This window comes from Pygocentrus nattereri, chromosome 6 (genome assembly GCF_015220715.1).
Source record: "Pygocentrus nattereri isolate fPygNat1 chromosome 6, fPygNat1.pri, whole genome shotgun sequence".
Lineage (NCBI taxonomy): Eukaryota > Metazoa > Chordata > Actinopteri > Characiformes > Serrasalmidae > Pygocentrus > Pygocentrus nattereri.
Window position 1 is genome coordinate 46,753,603 of NC_051216.1, and position 19,242 is coordinate 46,772,844.

Consider the following 19,242-nt stretch of genomic DNA (forward strand, 5'->3'; position numbering starts at 1 on the left):
GTCTGGACAGTCCAGGATCAGGAAAACACGGGGCTGTCCCCTAGAAATGTTGAGGGACGTAGTGTAAGTGGACTCTTTGCCAGTGTATTGGCCTGAGTATGAGGGCTAAGCCACTCTGAGACCGAATCATGACGAGCTTCTCAACTGAACTGCGTTCTGACAGCCGTCACTTGCCAAGGTCACGAAGAGCCGAGATTTATGGTGCTGCATATTAACACGAGTGCTGAAATGTTGCGTTTATAGTTTACAGCCAGGCCGCTCGGCCCCTGCAGAGCCACCGAACAGCCTGTGAATCTTTCTTTCCTCGATGATGTTGCAGCCTAAACATCTGCAGTTAGTCTAAAGTAAATGACCTCAGTGTTGCTCCACCTTTTCCTCAGCCATGCAGTGCCGGCGCTAATTGTCAGAGCGGACTGCACACGTTACGTTCAGCGTTTGCCAAGGTCAAGGGTTCTTGTTCACACTCACACATTGGCTAATCTGCTGTCAGTGAGGCCTGCGGCCTGCCACTCTATTCAGGGCAGATGGACCGTGTGTTTGTGTGAATGAGGAGGCAGTGTTAAGGAGCGCAGGAGCTTGTTAACACTTTTTAAAGCTGTCCGCTGTAATGAAGGCCCTGCCGCGCTGCGTTGGCAGTAATTGCTGGGTTCTCCAACTTCGCAGGACTGCGAGAAGCTCGTTAGGAAAAAGCTGAGAGTCTGGTGTGACTGCCAGGTCAACGCCTCTCGAGGCTCCCCCTGGTGAGGTAGCATGCAAGAACGTACACATGGGCGTGTTCATGTTCGCAACATGCTCGTCATGCCTGTGAAAAATTTACAAGAATTATGTTTTCATAAAAATGCACAAACATCATTTGATCCTTTGTATAAAAACAGTTATGGAGGCCAGTCGTTTGCCGTGGCAGACTAGCTTGAGAGACGTTTCAGCTACAAAACAGGTGCTAAAGCCCTGTTCACGTGTTACTCGTTCAGCTGAGAATTAAACAGGAAGGGGTTCAATATCAAAACTCTGTCAAGTTACCAATAAAAATAACAATAATTATACGAAATACAAAAACACTGAATTGTCAGAGTCGAATAGACATTTCAGACTTTAACTGAATTGGACTTTAGACTAAAATACTTTGAGAGACTCTAGACCAGGGGTCGGCAACATGCGGCTCCACAGCTGAATCAGATCAGTAGGTAATAATAAAATAATCCTCCTCTACAGTAAAATAAAGCTCTGCTGATCCTTCAACACAGTTTAACAGTAAATGGTCTTAAACGCTGTAGTTAATGTAGAACTGCTGATTCACCCTTTAACCCTGAAGATCAGCCCAGACGGCTGGTCACCATAGCAACACAGACGACAGTCTCGCCCAGCTAGTAGCTACAAAACGGCAAAGAGAGAGATTTAAGACGGACATCGATAATCTGGAGATGAATGGATTTATTTGTGTTTATAGTCAGTCAGCTGATTTCCTGATACGTTTAATCTGCAACGAGAAACTGACAAACAAAAAAGTCTCAAAGCTGAAGTCGCTTCTCGTTCGCCAGGTAGTTGTTCAAAATGTCCCGTTCCACCTTAAATGGTGCAGTAGTTACATTCTGGTGCTTCAGGCACCATTTAAGGTGGAACGGGGAAATTCGAACAAGAAGCTGGAGAATGAGAAGCGACTTCAGCCTCATAAAAAGTTTAAGATTGAGAGACATTTTACAAGAAACTGTTCAACTTTTGAGGGAAAGTTTCCTGCTGGAGATGCGAGAAAAGCAGCTATAGCTGAGCTGAAGCTCAAAGCAGAGCAGAGTCAGACTGTGTTTTGTTTGTATTTGTAGTAGCTCATCAGCACAAACTGAGATGTATTTACAGCCAAGATGGTGAAATGGACATAAAGTGTTGTGGCTCCAAAGGTGGTTTGATTTTTGTTGAAAGACCAAAATCGCTCTTAATAACATTTGGGTTGCTCTAAATCTTAATTATGTTTATTTTATTAAAATAAATGAGCGAACATTCCATTTCGTCATTACCAAAACAATCACTACATTACTGAAACTTTCCTGAATGTTTCAGTAGTGACAGGTTTCGCTTATTTTGAGCTGAAAAACAAAGCCAGAACGTGACTAGCAGTCATATTTTTCACAAAACAACACAAAAAATGATTTTTTTCGTTCTTAATTTTCCACACTGACTTTCAGACTTTGGGACACATTTACTTTAAAGCAATGGGATCTAACTGCTCACCATGTGGCCATGAGGGACAGGGATGCAGCCTCACTTCCTGCTCTAAAATGCAGGGGCGTGGATAAAATAAGGCTCTTTGTGTTTTGGTAGTGACATAAAAATGTGGGACGGCAGTTTTTGAATAAAGTTTTTTTTATTTAAAAATTTAACATAAATCATAAAATGTTAAATATACGTAAGAAATGCACATTTTTGTAATTCTTCTCTTTTAACCGACATGCACTGACTCGCACGTCAAGAAACTGAAAACCAAAACTGTCTGCATTTGATTTAGCCAATTAGCATTAGCATCGGTTGGACACACACTAACACACCACCACCACGTCAGTGTTACTGCAGTGCTGAGAATGATCCACCACCCACATAGTACCTGCTCTGTGAGGGTCCGGCGCCCCCAGCCCCTCTTCATAGGCTCATAACTCCAGATATGAGTCTCGTATGATCTCGTGATGAGATGAGAGGGTTTGAACTGGATTTCTGAGCTGGATCATCACAAAGATACAGACACGGATATGGAGACAGAGAATTTGACACCCGGGCGAGTCGTGGACCCCAGAGGGTTAAACAGTATAGCAAAATGAAAGTAATAACTGTACAATTTGAAGCGTCATCCTGAGTCCTGAGAATCTGTTGGGGTTTAGCTCAATTTTAAACGATTTCACCAAACAATTGGTGGACCAAGACCAAGAAAATTGGACTCATTCTTGGGTATCAATCTCATTTGGACTCACTTTAGACTCGTGATATCCTTTGACCCGCCTTGGCTGCAGCCCTGGTGATTATCACTGGCAAATATTCATGTCAGACCACAATACACATTAAAAAAGCAGCGCTGGATATAATTAAACATGTATCCATGATAAAGACCCCTTAGAGCACATGTGTCAGGCTCCAGTCCTCGTGGGTCAAAGCACTGCCTCATTAAATACAACTGATTCAGCTCATCAGCTAATTAGCCAGACCTTTATTCATTAATTCTGAGTGGTAGATGAGGATAAACACCAATCTGCACAGCATTTTGGCCTGGAAGGTTCCCAGTTTGGCATGCCTGCCTTTGAGGTTGAGGTTGTCTCTGCTGGAAAAATATCCAGCCTAGTGGCTGGGAGCTGTTACTACACCCACACAGTCACTCTAGCTGAAATAGCCTGGAGGAAGGAAGCCTTCTTTGAAAACTCCTTTTGACCACACAGTGTGGGGCTGTTTCCTCCAACATCCTTCTAAACTGCCAGAGAAGATCCCTCAGAGCTCCAGACAGACCTTATATCACTCTACGCCGGTGGAGTTTCAGCACAAGGCATCCGTTAGTCAGTCAGGCGGAGCTAAATGCAAAACGAACAGGCGTCATCCGCCTCCTGAAATGAATGTGAACTCCCGCGCCTTCATCTCCGCAGTTCTCATTCCGCTTTTTCATTTTGACAAAATTGCAGATGCCGCCTCAGTCGATTCCACCAGCAACAAGCATTATTCAAAGATGTTTACCGCCAAACGTCTGCCGATGAGGAGGTCAGTGTAGAGAGCGAGGGACGACAGCCACAGCAGAGGTTGCTCATCAGCTGCTGAAGATGACTCTTGGAAGTAGAGCAACTGAAAATTACCATTAATTATTAACTAATTCATCTATAGATTACTTTATCAATGCATCAAACTCAAAACGGTTCAAAATACAGATTCCTATGCAACTCTTATTTTATTTTATTATTATCCTTATTTTCCTGTAAATAGTCGAGATTTAGCTTTAATTTATATTATTTATAATGTTGATAATGTTTATACTGTTTCCCATTTCTATTACTGAGTGCCTTACTCCTGTTACTCTGCTGCTGCTGTAATACTGTGAATTTCCCTGCTGTGGGACTAATAAAGGATTATCTTATCTTATCTTATCTTAAAATGATGCAAAAAATCAGTCAAGTCGTTATTTCAGCGTATGTATTTAACGATAATTTACACAACTTAATATCAGCTGTTTCACTGTTTAGTGCGTCACTCTTTCCCTTCATTCCAGACTTTCAGTTTCTCAAAGAATCTGCATACACACCCCCAAAGTTCAGTCTTAGAAGCTGGTTTAACATTTCATTTGAATTGACTTTAAATATGAATTATAATAAAATATCTTTTCTCTACATCAAACCATGAACACTCTAAGCAACCTTTCCATGATTAAAGGGCTCTTTGCATCATGAAAGGGTTCTTTAAATTGATAGGAAGGATTCTGTAGATGTTTCAATATAGAACCAGAAAGGGGCTTCAGCCTGTAGTACTACATGTTTGGTCCAAGGGCCAAACAGCGCTGTGACAGTAAACTATGATGTTGCATAATTAATGTATTTAATATAATGTATAAACCTAAACAGCCCTTAAGAAATAATATAAAAATAATTTGAATCTTATGAATAATTCCATGTCTCTCTGTCTCTTTAGTCCACAGTCCTCCAGCAGGTGGCAGTCCAGAGCGCCCCACTGTGTCTGTTTCCCCGCTGAGGCCGCAGGGTTCCCCATCTCGCTCCCCTGGCCCCTCCCCCGGCCGGCCTCTCTCCATGGTGGTTCCACCCCAGTCTCACTCCGGCATGCCCTCCATCATCTCGTCAACGCCCCGCCCCCTCATCCCCCTCAACTCTGCCGCCGCCGCCATCACGCCCCCCAATGTCACCGCCGCCCTGCTGAACGGGGGCGAGGGTGTGGTCATCCCGCTGCAGCCCGCGTCCCCCGCACACGCCCACTCTCACGCACACGCCCAGCCACAGGGGGCCACCGCTCTGCCCAAACTGGAGGAGAAGAAAGCAGAGAAGGTGAGTGGACAGGTCACTGGGTTCAACTGCTGTGAGGTCAGCTGTGTACGTGCATTCGTTCTCTATTAAAGTGAGAGTTCCACAGAACAGTGAGGGCTGGCATGTGTTTCCAGTGACACTTTATTTTCAGTGGGACTCTCAGTAACATGTAAAAGCACATCGCTGCTCTCGGAAGAAAACCTTCTCTCCATTTTTGTCATTTTTCAGTTTTTGACATGATTTTAAAGGACCTGTTGTTCTTTACATTGTGTGTAAATTTCATGATGAATGGAGCAAAAGAAACAGCCCATAATTACTTGGAAAGACGTCCGGTTCCATTGACTTGCATTAAAACTACAGTAGGTTTTTTTCTTTCTCCTGTAAAGTTATAATTTTGGAGATACAAGGTTTTCTTCCGACAACAGCAACTTCAGGATCAGTATTAGGGCGAGGGTGAGGATAGGATTAGGTTTTGGGGTGAGGTTAGGGTTAGGATTAGGGCCAATGTGAGGACCAGGATTAGGTTTCGTGTTGAGGTTGAGGTTAGGATTAGGATTAGGGCCAGTGTGAGAGTCAGGATTAGGTTTCGGGTTGAGTTTAGGATTAGGATTAGGGCCAGTGTGAGGGTGAGGGTTAGGATTAGGGTAGGATTAAACTGCTCGTTAAGGAGCTCTAATTAGGAGGAAGGAACTGAACATTAAAACATATTAAACGCCGCGTTCATGGCCAGTTTATTCATTTCTTACTGTGTTTATTTAACTGCTGTATTAAAGCAGTAGAGACACTCGAGGAGGGAGTTATCACTATAACATCACGGCTGAGATGATCTATGGCGACCACTCTCGTTTTCTATTGCTTAAATCAAATATTTCTTCACCTCTGGTTGTATTGTTGCTGCCCACCAATGAAAGTAAATCTTGTCTGAAAATCCGCCGTAATTCCATGTACAAAAATCGCCAGCTGGCTCAAATCTGTTATATCTGTCGTCTTGTCTAAATCCAGCAGGTAAAACTCGAAATCCATGACAGAGTCTTAGAGATTTCTCAGAATCCTGTGCTATATCACCAGTGCAGTCAGACACGGTCCGACGGGAAAGGATAACGCTCTGAAAGTTTCTGGAGATGCAGCAACCATGCACTCCTTCACAAGGCAGGCACACCTTCAGAATAAGGCTGCGGTCGCTCTGAGATCAGTTCACTCGCCTCAGACACTCTGTCCAGCTCCTTTATGGGTTGTGTGAAAGAAGCTTGCTGTGCAGTCAAATTGCCCTTGTTTTCTCAGCTCGTACTCCACGCAGAGTGGTATGATTTGCGTGTTTGATGGTGTGAGGTCCTACAGTCTTGATCTTTTTCGAGAACAGCGAGGGCTTCTCCACAAATAATGGCTTTCCTTCCACTTTAATGGAAAAGAATACTTCCGTCCATTTTACTTGAAAGACACAACACTGGTCATCGACTCTCCTGCGCTTTGCCATTTATGAAAATTCGAACAGACCAACTTGATGCCAGAAAGACGCAGCTAATTGGATGAACCTCCGGTCATGGTTCTCACAGTCGATTAGCTCATTTGAAATCTGCTTAATTGTGAGTTGTGGCTTCTTAATAAAGCCCAAACCTACGGCCAAAAAAAGGCCATGTAAGGTCAAGCCAGGGAAACGTATATGTGGACCACATGTTCCCCACCCCTGCTCTAGAGACAGTGCTTGGTTTGTCCCTTGTGGGCTACTGTAGAAACATGGTGCAGCAACATGTCAGGTTCTGTTGCAAGAGGAGCGGCTGGTCCGGGCTGCATCATAGCTATTTAGTGCGGTCAGCCCAAGAAGCCTCTGAGCCCCAGCTGGGAAATCACTCTCGGCCACTGTATCGACCCATTTGATGGTAAACTCCTCAGTCAGCAGGGAAACATCAAAACATACATGCAAACAATACAAAACAAATGACAAACCGACGTAGAGCCGCAGGCCTATTGCACCAGTGTACTAACAGTGGAGCGCGCACACACACACACACACACACACACACACACACACACACACACCTCCGCTAGCCAGCAGTGGTGAAACAGAAGCCGGTGAAGTTCCAACTTAGCCATAAGTCGTACGCTGTGTCTCAATCTCAAAACCGAGATGGACAAAAATTAAGGCAAAACTTGGACTTCAAAGTGGCTGCTGCTGTTTTTAGCTGTGCTAATGTCCTTTAGACCACGGTTTGAGGCAAGTGAGTGATGATTCAGGCGTGCAGTTAGCACCATCATCAATACAGTGGAGACAACGGATCGGTCAAACGACAGAGACGACTTGTCAGAAGCTAAAAGCTACAGTCAGCAAGCTGGCTGTCTAACTTACTTCACACACACACACATCTTCTGCTTCTCCTTCTGGGTCGTGGGAGGTGCTGGAGCCTATCCCAGCTGTCATTGGGTGGAAGGCAGGATACACCCTGGACAGGTCGCCAGTCCATCGCAGGGCAGACAGACACAGACAGTCACTCACACCAAGGGGCAACTTAGCACGTCCAGTTGGCCTGACTGCGGGGGGAAACCCAGAGGAACCCCACGCAGACACAGAGAACATGCAAACTCCACACAGAGAGGACCCTGGTCGCCCGGCCGGAGACTCGAACCCAGGCCCTCCTTGCTGTGAGTGGACAGGGCTACCCACCTCACCACCGTGCCGCCTTAACTTACTTCAGTGTTCCTCAGATCTCAAAAAAATATCACTTAAAACGTTTAAACACCAGCGCCATAAACCACATCTCTTCATGGCTTTTTCTTTCTGTCGTCTGAGGGAAACACAGTCAAGCCTCGGCTGGTGTTTTCCCAAGATGAACGGTTTGATTTGTGTTGACGTCTGAATGTTTCAGAGCGAAGTGCGGACTCAGGAGAAGAGAGTGTGTGTGATTTGTTTCCCGTTTGCTGTTCCTGACTGACGGCACATAAACAGCGGGGAGGCAGCTGTGGAAGCGCGGCAGGACAATAGGGTTGATTTAAGGTGTTTCTGAAGATGTTCGCTGGCAGGCGTCTCCTCGTGTTAGCGGAGCACTGAGTCTTTGTTCCTTCGGCGTTTAGACTTCTTTCTCAACCGTTTCCTTCAGCACCTAAAATCAGACAAGCGTGTATCTCCACAATACCAAACGTCAGCTCTGTATCAGCTGTGAATTAACAACACTGTTAATGTACAATGTCGCTGCTGATTTTCTTAAAGGAACAGTTTCGCTTTTACTCTTGCTGCGATAAGTTTGCTTAGTTTTAGTGCTGAAGATATGAGGCTAATGCAGCTAACAAGCTTGTTGCCTCCCAATTAGCGTGGTGCTAACTGCATAACTCATCATACACGTCCTTTGTGCAGTTGTTAAATATTGTCAAGTAACAAAAGGGCAGACAAAATTTAGTTCAGAGGCTGTATTACAGAAAATGATTAAGTCTGAGATCATATCTTATCTGCTCTGCTGCCATGGCAACTTGTTAGGACAGAAGCCATTACAGAACACAAGTTCTTAAGTCTATAATTTTATTTTCAGATAAAACCATCTTAAGTTGCCAAAATATCCTAAATATCCAGAGTCTTACCTTCTGTTTTAACCATCTGTCTCTATTGTTTTATGCAGTGTCAGGCAGCTCAGTTCACTATAAACAGCATAACGATGCTACATTTATCAACACTGAAAACGGGGCTGGGGCTTTGACTTCTGAGTTTTTCTAACAGTGTTTAAAAGCCCAGATGCTGCAGACTCGAGCTCCACCGTCCCTCTGATTACCTTCGTGTGTGAATGTTGATGAAATTTTACAGTGATGGTTATGAATAATGAGGAGACGGAGCTGAACGTGTGTCTGTTTATTAGGAGGAATAACGTTAGTGTGCTCAGCTAAAGTGTTTAGGAAATGGAGACTGAAACTGAGAGCAGTGACTCTGATCAACAGCATGAAGCGCTGAGACAGCTTTTCACAGAAGGAGGAGGCAATTTTGCTCCACGCAAAGTCAATGGCTTCAAAAAGAAAAATGTTTCCCAGTTAGTTTGTGTTTAAGGTGAGACCAAATGTTCTCTACAGGGTTCAAATCTGGATGCTGACCAGCCCAGAACATGAGCCTGATTAACTTGTTCTCAAGCTAGCATTGTCCTGTTCTTCAGTGGTCAGGTCCCCCATGGACCCTCACAGAGCAGGTACTATGTGGGTGGTGGGTCATTCTCAGCACTGCAGTAACACTGATGTGATGGTGGTGTGTTAGTGTGTGTTGCACTGGTCTGAGTGGATCAGACACAGCAGTGCTGCTGGAGTTTTTAAACACCTCAGTGTTACTGCTGGACTGAGAACCAAAAATATCCAGCCAGCAGCGTCCTGTGGGCAGCATCCTTTGGGCAGCGTCCTGTGACCACTGATGAAGGACTAGAGGACGACCAACACAAACTGTGCTGCAGCAGATGAGCTGTCGTCTCTGACTTTACATCTACAAGGTGGACCGACAAGGTAGGAGTGTCTAATAGAGTGGACAGTGAGTGGACACAGTTTTTAAAAACTCCAGCAGCACTGCTGTGTCTGATCCACTCGTACCAGCACAACACACACTAACACACCACCACCACATCAGTGTTACTGCAGTGCTGAGAATGATCCACCACCCAAACAGTACCTGTTCTGTGAGGGTCCATGGGGGTCCTGACCACTGAAGAACAGGGTAACAGAGTATCAGAGAAACAGATGGACTACAGTCTGTAACTGTAGAACTACAGAGTGCAGCTATACGGTCAGTGGAGCTGATAAACTGGACAGGGAGCGTAGAAACGAGGAGGTGGTCAGAATGTTAGGCCTGATCGGTGCATTTCCCACCAGATCTTTGCAGACGACTCTCTGGACCATCACCAGGCAACTCAAACCATGATTCATCAGTCCACACGACTGTGCTGAACCTCTCTGAGTCAAACGTTCCATATTCTGCCAAAAACATTCTGTCCTTGATGTTTGTCTCAGACAGCAGCGGATTTTTAGCACATCTTCTAGATCCAAAACCTTTTTAAATTTCAGCAGGTGGTCGTCTCTGTTTAAAGAGGCTTTAGGCCTTAAATACATTGCAGTTCAAGCTGAAATATATTAAAAATGCTGCAGTGTATTTTACAAAATACTCCTATATTAACCAAATATATTTAAAAATACATTTATTTCATGTCTGGGGAAATATTACACATAAATGCACCATACAAGAATAACTGTATGTAAATGTGTTTATCAAGTCTATTTAAAATGTATGTGAATCTCCAGATTCCTGTCTGATGCTCTTCACTGTCTGATTCCTTTAGAAATGAGTTTGTGTTTGTCTCTTCATTTTAAATCTGATCTAATGGTCTTTAACAGGACAGAAGTGAGGGCTGTGGAGCGTTACATTTAATGTACCTCCCTGATGAAAACGTCATAGAACCCATTACAAGTGTCTGTTGGTTCCAGTAGTCTCTAATGGTTTTCTGTGTTTTCCTGATGGGTTAATATCACAGTGTAAAGGATTCTGATCATTTAATCAGGTCTTCTGGGACTGATATATTTGATCATTTCCTAATGGCCTCTAACAGCAACCATCAAGCATATTAAGTTATTATTATGTGACCCTTATTAGTCCCACAACAGGGAAATTAGACCTCCTCATCAAACCCATCCGTGAAGTGAAACACCACATACACACTAGTGAACACACACACACTAGGGGGTAGTGAGCACACTTGCCCAGAGCGGTGGGCAGCCCAATCCACAGCGCCCGGGGGGCAGTTGGGGGTTAGGTGTCTTGCTCAAGGACACCTCAGTCATGTGCTGTCGGCTCTGGGGATCGAACCGGCGACCTTCCGGTCACAGGGCTGGTTCCCTAACCTCCAGCCCATGACTGTCCCAAATATATGTCCCAATGTAGTTCCTAAGAAAATTATAAACGTTGTCTGAGAACTTTCTAGGAGGTTGTGACGACGTTGACGAGACAGCAGAAGTAATCGGTACTACGCTGACTGTACGCTGTCACAGCCTGCTAAAATCCAGAATAAGTTCAATTTTAATCAATCTTACAGTTTCTCATCGTCTTCAGCCTGGCTTTCATCAGTTTCAGTAGCCGTTTTGTTTCTTCTGTGAATGAACCCCACATTCATGTCTGAATGTCGTGGTTTTATTCTGAAAGTTTCCATGTTTAATTACCTTTTTATCAATACGGCAACGCTAATATACCTTCAGTGTGGCTCTCGTTGCCCAGTTCAGTTCGTTTTTCCTCTAAAACCGACAGAAGCCCTGTTGTGGAAGAGCTGAACCGACGTCATTAAAAGGCTGGTGGTGCATGTCAGGCTGAGAGTGCATGGCTAGACCCTTCTCCATGAAACGGTTCTTCAGATTGATGGAGAACGTGCTGTAGATGGTTCTATACAGGAGAACCCTTATCAATGCTATGCAGAACCCTTTTCAAAAAGCACATTGCATTCTCCATCCGTCTCAAAAGCTGTTTAACGAAGCAAAGAAAACCCTTTTAATCATGTGGTGTTCTTTGAGTGTTCATGGTCCTACACAGATCCATTTCCTTTACTGAAGAACCCTTGAAGAACGTCCTTTTTGAAGTGCGCACCTGTAGATATCTGTCACCCCGGTTCTGTTTGGGAGATTGATTTTAGGCTTGTGATGAGCTGTTTCAGGTGTGGCAGATTACGGAAGTTTTGAGTTTTATGTCAAACGTGGAAATATTTTAGTGATTTTATCTTTGTGTACAAGAAGACCATGTGAGTGAATTTCCAGCTTTTCACCCAGCAGTTCACTGCAGCAACGAGCAGGGAAGAGCCAATGGTGACGCAGGTCTCAGGAATGCATTTCCTTAGTTGGCTCCTTCTCCAAGGGGAAACCACGTCATGGTGGGTGCAGGGCTTAAAAAGATGCCTGAAATATTAGACACAGCTCCAAAAGTCGGTACGTACATTTACACAGTTGATTAAATAGCACTTTTCCCTCATGGTTTCTCAGATTTTTAGAAAGAACATGTTTCAGTCTCACGCTGGACGAAACCTGCTCCGGTGCTTCATGCTACCTCGATCACCAATCACACTCCAACTGTAAGAGGGGGTCATAGAGTTTCTGACCGGCTCCTTCAGTCTGAGAGGAGCTGAGACCCCTGAGCAGAACGTTCTGCGTTCTCCACGTCAATCAGAGTGAATCCGTCAGAACTGAGCAGCCTGATTTTCATCAGCAGTGAAGCTCCAGCAGCTCAGAGCATTCAGCGCTGGTTCCACAGCACTGGATGATCTCCGAAATCCCACTGAAAGAGCCGTGAGAGCAGCGACGCCCGACACGCTCAGTCCAGTCTGGGATGAGTTTGACTGTGGTGTTGATGTCGTCCGTACAGCTGGAGGAGGTTCAGACTGAGACCTTGTAGAATTACATAATAAACTTTATGAAAACTTTTATTTTTAGAATCACCTTGTACTTCCATTCCCTGAAAAACATTTCCTCTGAGAGGATCTATGAAACCAACAGGACGCAAATCCACAAATGACGCCACCATCCACAGAGATACTGAATTCATTACGGCTAATTAATACTGGCGTGGCCTTCCTCACAGCGTGGCATGTGAGGGTGGACGAGTGTGAAGGAGCGGAGTGTCGTGACATCTGAGAAGGGGGGGCTCTTTCCTCCCGCCTGTCTGAAACCAGCTCCACACCTCTGCACTGCCTTTTGACTCCTGCCGTCAGGTGTATGTATGAGTGCATGTCTGGGAGGGAATCAGAGCCAATTAACGGTGCATAATAAACTCACCGACATCTGTCAGACGGCGGCTCAGACACCGCTCCCTTCTGAATATACCACACACAGAACGCCACACAGGGTGGCAAAGAAATGGGCCAAACCCACAATTACCAAACCCAGTATTAAGCTTTTAATGGTTCTAACGAAAATTAACAAGAACTGGCTCGTTCTGCATTTGGGGTGGAAATTCAGATGGAGACATTTGTAAAAGAACTTCTTTCATCCATCCATCCATCCATTTCCCAAGCCGCTTCTCCGTCAGGGTCGCGGGGGGGTGCTGGAGCCTATCCCAGCAGTCATCGGGCGCAAGGCAGGATACACCCTGGACAGGTCGCCAGTCCATCGCAGACACTTCTTTCATCCCAAAACTAAATATGTCCATTAACATCTCCTATTATCATATCTGCACAAAGGAAATGGGGACAAAATGCTTGAAGGCTGGTACAAAGTTTTGAGTAGCATGGATTCTGGAACAAGGCTTGGCTAGCATGAACACGAAACACTGGAACACGTTTGAGGTAGCCTGGGACACTGGAGCAAGTTTCGGCCAGCATTAAGGCTGGAAAGAGGTTCAGGCCAGCTTGAACACTGAACTTTTAAAACGGTGGTTTTTAGGATGCGTTTGGTGCCAAAAATGTGCTCTAAGACAAAAAGGCTAGATTTCACTAGTTTCACAGCTGGATATTCTCATGGATTTCAATAGTACAGCTGTGTTCTGTGTCCATCCGAAGCTTCTCTGTCCCTCTCCTCACTCCTCTGTCTCAAAAGACCCCAGCGGCCGCCGGCATGACAGCGAACCCAGCCCAGGTGGAACGGGGTGCTTAGCACAGCTTCTGAAACCCAAAATGGCAAATAAAGCCTGAGTACTCCCACATACTGCATGCATAATGTAGCAGCAGAGAGCAGAACAAACAAAAGGCTTTGCTCTGAGCTTCAGTGATAACAACCAAAAACAAACAGGTTTATAGATTTTTGGATTGAAGAAAAAACTTTTAATCATAGCCGCATCTCAGTGTTGAACCCTTGCTCATTTGATTGATATTACATGATTATACAAATGAGTCACATTTATAAATTCAAAATACATTTTTACAGCATTTGGCTGACGCTCTTATCCAGAGCAACTTTGATCATTTTACACAAGTAGCCGGTGTTGGGAGTCTTGCCCAAGGACTCTTATTGGTATAGTGCAGGGCATTAACCCAGGCCGGGATTGAACCCCAGTCTACAGCGTAGAAGGTTGAGGTGCTCCCCACTACACCAACCACGTAAATTTGACTTGCGTTCTGTATGGACGGGTCAGATTCTGCGCTTCAGACTTTTTCCATTTCAATTGTCTAAAAATGTCAAAACCGCTTACTTCAGTGAGCTACTGGTGAGAAATAATTCATATTAAATTATTTCATGCTGTTATTATTCATAACTGCAAGTTATTTTCTGTTCTCTATTGTTTTTTTCTTCCTCCCAGAAAGAAAAGAAGAGCAGTGGCCTCCTGAAGCTTCTCTCGGGCGCGGCAGCTAAGAAGAAGTCTCGCTCTCCGCCGTCCGTTTCGCCGACGCATGAGCCCCGTTCCCCGGCGCCTGACCCCTCCTCCTCTTCGTCCATGCAGGGCGCCATGGCGTCCGAGCTACAGCCGGCGGGTCACGGCCGGGCGGGGTCCTGCCCCATCGAGAGCGAGATGCAGGGAGCCATGGGCATGGAGCCACTCCACAGGAAGTCCGGCTCGCTGGACCTGAACTTCGTCTCTCCGCCAGTCAGACAGCCCTGCTCGTCCTCCCTGCTGGCCATCCGACCCGAACCCAAACCCCTGTCCCGCGAGAGGTATGGCACACATTGCAAATACATCAGATAGTAACCTGAAAGCAAAACCGACCTTTTTCCCCTTGTTAGTTCATGTTCCTGCTCAGATTAAACACGATTTATCGCATCATTTAAGAGACAAATTCCCAACCCCAGTTCACCCCTCGCCCCAACCACGAAGTGGGCGAAGTGTTGGGGCTACATGACCCTCCAAACGGAGGTTTTACAGAGACTCGCTCCATGTTATGAGTGTTATGTAGGTTTTAAAGAAACCAACAGATGTGAGAATTTTCTCTGTTACAAACTATGATAACCATTGTATTATCTTCAGTGTATTATGGTCCTTTTCTTCATAACAAGCCTAAAGACCTGCCAGTCGTAGGCTGAGGTCTCGGTTGGAAGGAAAATAGTTCCGATTAACGTTAAAAACTACAGGTCCCAACAAATCACTCTAAATCAACAGCCTGTGACTGGGCATTTTGCACGTCAGTCAAATGGGCCCAACCTATTAAAGCAGTCCACTCACTGTCCACTCTATTAAACACTCCTACCTTGTCAGTCCACCTTGTAGATGTAGAGTCACAGACGACAGCTCATCTGCTGCTGCACAGTTGGCTGGATATTTTTGGTTGGTGGACGATTCTCAGTCCAGCAGCGACACTGAAGTGTTTAAAAACTCCAGCAGCCCTGCTGTGTCTGATCCACTCAGACCAGCACAACACACACTAACACACCACCACCACATCAGTGTTACTGCAGTGCTGAGAATGACCCACCACCCAAACAGTACCTGCTCTGTGAGGGTCCATGGGGGTCCTGACCACTGAAGAACAGGGTAACAGAGTATCAGAGAAACAGATGGACTACAGTCTGTAACTGTAGAACTACAGAGTGCAGCTATACGGTCAGTGGAGCTGATAAACTGGACAGTGAGCTTAGAAACCATCAGGTGGTCATGATGTTACGCCTGATTGGTGCATTTATCTTTACTTTATTTTTTATTTCTGTCCTTGCTGTCAATTCTAAAGCTGCTAAATGGTTTTATACAATAAAGACCCCCCCCCCACCCCCCCCCCCCCACCCCCACCCCCCCCCACCCCAATATATCCCTCAAAAGAAATGTCTGGAATTTCTTATATCAGTTGAACGGCCCCTTCCTGTCAAAGTTAGTGGTCATGTTAGGAGATAAACAGCACCAGACTCTCTGACAATAAGCAGCCGTCTTGTGAGACTACTTTGCCAGCAACCAACAGCTTGGACAGATCTTCATTCTCACCACAAAACTGCTTGCCAAAACGCTAAGTGACTAAATTGGTAGCTGCACCGAAATGGAGGCTTTTTCCCCATCACTTCTCATTTTTGTCTTGGTCTCACATTGAGATGTCTAGTGTGATTGTTACCCTAAGAATAACAAAAGCTCAGCTCAGAACATATATTCTCAAAAATACATGTTCAGGAAAGAAATACTTTTGTAAGTTTAAAAAAAAATAAATTGTAGTTTCTTAGGACATTTTAGCCGACGTTTCTGGAGTTCGCTTCCCAGGCAGGAAAACAGGGCAGCGGCGCCAAACCAGGGAAAAGAGGAGGCACCTGCTCGTCTGCTAATTCATATTCATAATTCATAACACATCTTGTTCTCTTGCCTGTTAAGCACCCTGAAGCAGACACTCTCCGCCAAGCCTGCTAATAACAGTGCGAGGGGAGAAATTGATTTTATGCAGAGACTTCAGCGCAGAGGCTTTTCATTGTAATTTGGTCTCCTATATTAGGCCATCAGCACAGCACTGAGGAATCTGATAAAAGTGAAGATTTAATACTTCAGGTTTCCTCGATTCAGAAACGTCTACCTGCCCCACTTTTCTGTGTTCTTTTACAGGCACTAACGGTCTGGAATAATTGCATTTAGCATGCCATGGTTTACATTTGTCGTCTCAGCGCCGAGCTCTGCGTGTCTCAAAATAAATGTAATGGTCACGCCGAGAGTTTGAATCATGAGAGGCCGCCGCGTTTTGCATTTCCATGGTTTTCGCACCACGCGGTGAAAATCGTGTGAACGCGACTGAATTGATTTCCGCTCGTTTCTGCAGAACATTCTCATCAGTATCCGCAGTCCAAGCGCACTGAAGCGCAGCTGTCTGAGATCTGGTCCCGATAAAAGGCCGCACTTCATTTCCCCCAGTTCAGATTTTACACGCTGTGTACACTCACTGGCCACTTTATAAGAAACCTTGGCCTTGCAGCTCCGCTTTTTTTTTATGACCATGAAAGTCTTAAAAATGAACAGTAAATTAGTAGATTCTTATATGCAAATTAGCTTCGCTCTGACTGTATCCATTCGTACCCCACTTTCACACTGGCAGCAGCACGTTGGTGCAAAGTTGCTGGAGATCATCCATTTCCAATGAAAGCTGGCAGCATAAATGTTGGTGGCGCAAACTGGGCAGAGTCGTCAATGCGACAATGTCAGAGCCGCTTTATGAGGAGTCTGGCCACTTCCTATTTCCCCCATTATATCAAAAAGTGAGTCCTCAATGAGTGGGAGTGAATGGAGCTCAACAGCTAAAAACGAGCAATTAAAATAGTTTCTAGTCACTCGCCCAGAACTTTCCTTTAGTTTCAGACAGTAGGAGGACGAGTTTCACTAAAAAACAGAGAAATCTCGCCTGTTTGTTTCCTTTATTCTACAGTAAACGGGTTTTGGGCAGCAGGAGGCGGGGCTTCACTGCTAGAGCATGATGATTGATGGGCAAGCGGAGCAGCTCATTGGCTGTTCGCGCTCTCTTACGTCATGAGGCGCCGGTTTAAACTCCTATAACTCGAGTTTAAAAGCTCTTAAATATCACAGCGGTGTTAAAATGTTTTATGCTGTTCAGTTTTCAGGATATGATTCGATTCTTTTTTGTATTAATAAATCATTTATAAGCTACGATTTTTCTCACAGGCTCCATCTTAACCCATTCATTTGGGACTCGCTCAGGAGCGCCCTCTAGTGTTTGAGAAACCCGGAAGACAATGCCGAGCGGGAATTCTCCTCTATACAAGTTCTCTGACAAAGTTTAACTTTATGCAAATGAGGAGCGAAGCAATGTGGCGATTGCCAATGGGAATTGAGCAGGGTGGTACGTTCTTTATCTCCACCACTGTGAAACGATATGCCCCTTTTTGGTTCGTACTAGAGATGGAAGAACGGCGGAGGTGCTTTTACTGCAAAGACCTGTTTTCTTCTCATACTGACTGAACAGAAAGTGATGCACTACGCAGAGATTCGATTTATAGACAGTCATTTTTAGTGGGAACGCATCTGATTTGTGGTAAGAACTGGGCTGGAAGGTATCTGATTTGTGGTTTGATTGATTTTGTATGAACTCTATAGCCACTGGCCAGTGAAGTACAGCATACAGCCATGGCATTTACTTAGCATCAGTGAAACCATGGTAACCAATGGTCAGCTTGAGTTCAGAAACGCCCACAGGCGATGATCATTATACATTTGCCTCAAACTGTGTTGAGGAGTTCAGTATCACTAACAGACTTTGTGATTTCCGACACTGTAGGTTATCTAAAAACACGGACTTCTGGATGCCGGTTAATACTACATGCTTTTGTTTACTCCTGTGAGCTCCAGCGCCAAAGAAGTAAACTTCAGACACCAAACACGTCTCCGCTGATCAGCCACATTTAGGCGAAGATCTAAACTGTAAACTTGATTTTTTTCATCGCACTGTTCCTTAAACAGAGCAAGAGCTTCTGTTACTGTCCGTTTATCGACTGAGCTCTGCTTCTCTAGGCCTACAATCCATGAGACAGTGACCTGCGACCTCTACTGTGATTTAAACTCCCGAAAGTCAGCTTCTTTTGTCTGACTGTGATATAATGGGCTGCAGAGGGGACTATCTTTCTGCAGACTTCATGCCGACATGTTTGCTTTGTCATCCATTTCCACAGCCACTTCAAAGTGTCAGTGAAGCAGCAATGGCAGGTTCTAGCTTCTTAAGGCTCATACATTACCTGCCTGGCAGCCTGTGCACCCCCCGCCCCCCCCCGGCTCCTCCTGAAGCCGCTGAAAAACGATCGATTGATTTTCCCTTTTCTCTCCGCTCAAATCGGCTTGTCGCCGGCAGCTGTGGAGGACGGTAATAACACAGCGCCGTTTTATCCCCGAGAGAGGCTCCAGACGTGATCCTCCTTATAATCGCTGGGTCCGTATCCATGTCTCCCCAGGGAAAATCGATTGAGGAAACACAGAGAAACACACAAACTGCTGTCATAATCGTCTGCAATTGTGTCCGTGTATGTATGTAATCATTTAAATGACCTGAACTGCATTTGCACGGTTGGTATAAAGGGAATCAACAGTGTGATGTGGAAGTGGTGGGAATAGTTTGAATTGTGCACCAACTACACTCACAATTGGAATTACACAATTACACCTATCTCACAGCTCCACTGTATTTTCATCACCATCATGATATGAGTTTCCATCATAAATACATTGTATTTAAGGGCTTCTGTCATGGTTAATGACAGAACGGCTCAAATTCTCTCTTGTGCATTGCCAAAGTGATGTAATTAGATTGGCGGCAAAGTAGCATTAGAGGCCCAAAAAGTGCTTTTGTGTGCTGGAATCCAATCTCACATGCAGAACGAGTGACTTAACCACTCAGCTACACAGCCAAAAGCAAAACAATAAAAGGTCTTA

At 45.1% G+C, this 19,242-nt stretch overlaps 1 protein-coding gene across 2 annotated transcripts in view; it reads left to right on the forward strand.

Annotated features, from left to right (window-relative positions):
- The window catches only part of LOC108439508 (E3 ubiquitin-protein ligase SH3RF3), a 222,959-nt gene that overhangs the window by 200,172 nt on the left and 3,545 nt on the right, over window positions 1-19,242 (forward strand). For both annotated transcript variants that reach the window (XM_017717952.2, XM_037539086.1), the window contains exons 8-9: window positions 4,645-5,012; window positions 14,212-14,564. In XM_017717952.2, coding sequence (XP_017573441.1) covers window positions 4,645-5,012; window positions 14,212-14,564 — 721 coding nt within the window. The remainder of the gene's footprint in view (window positions 1-4,644; window positions 5,013-14,211; window positions 14,565-19,242) is intronic.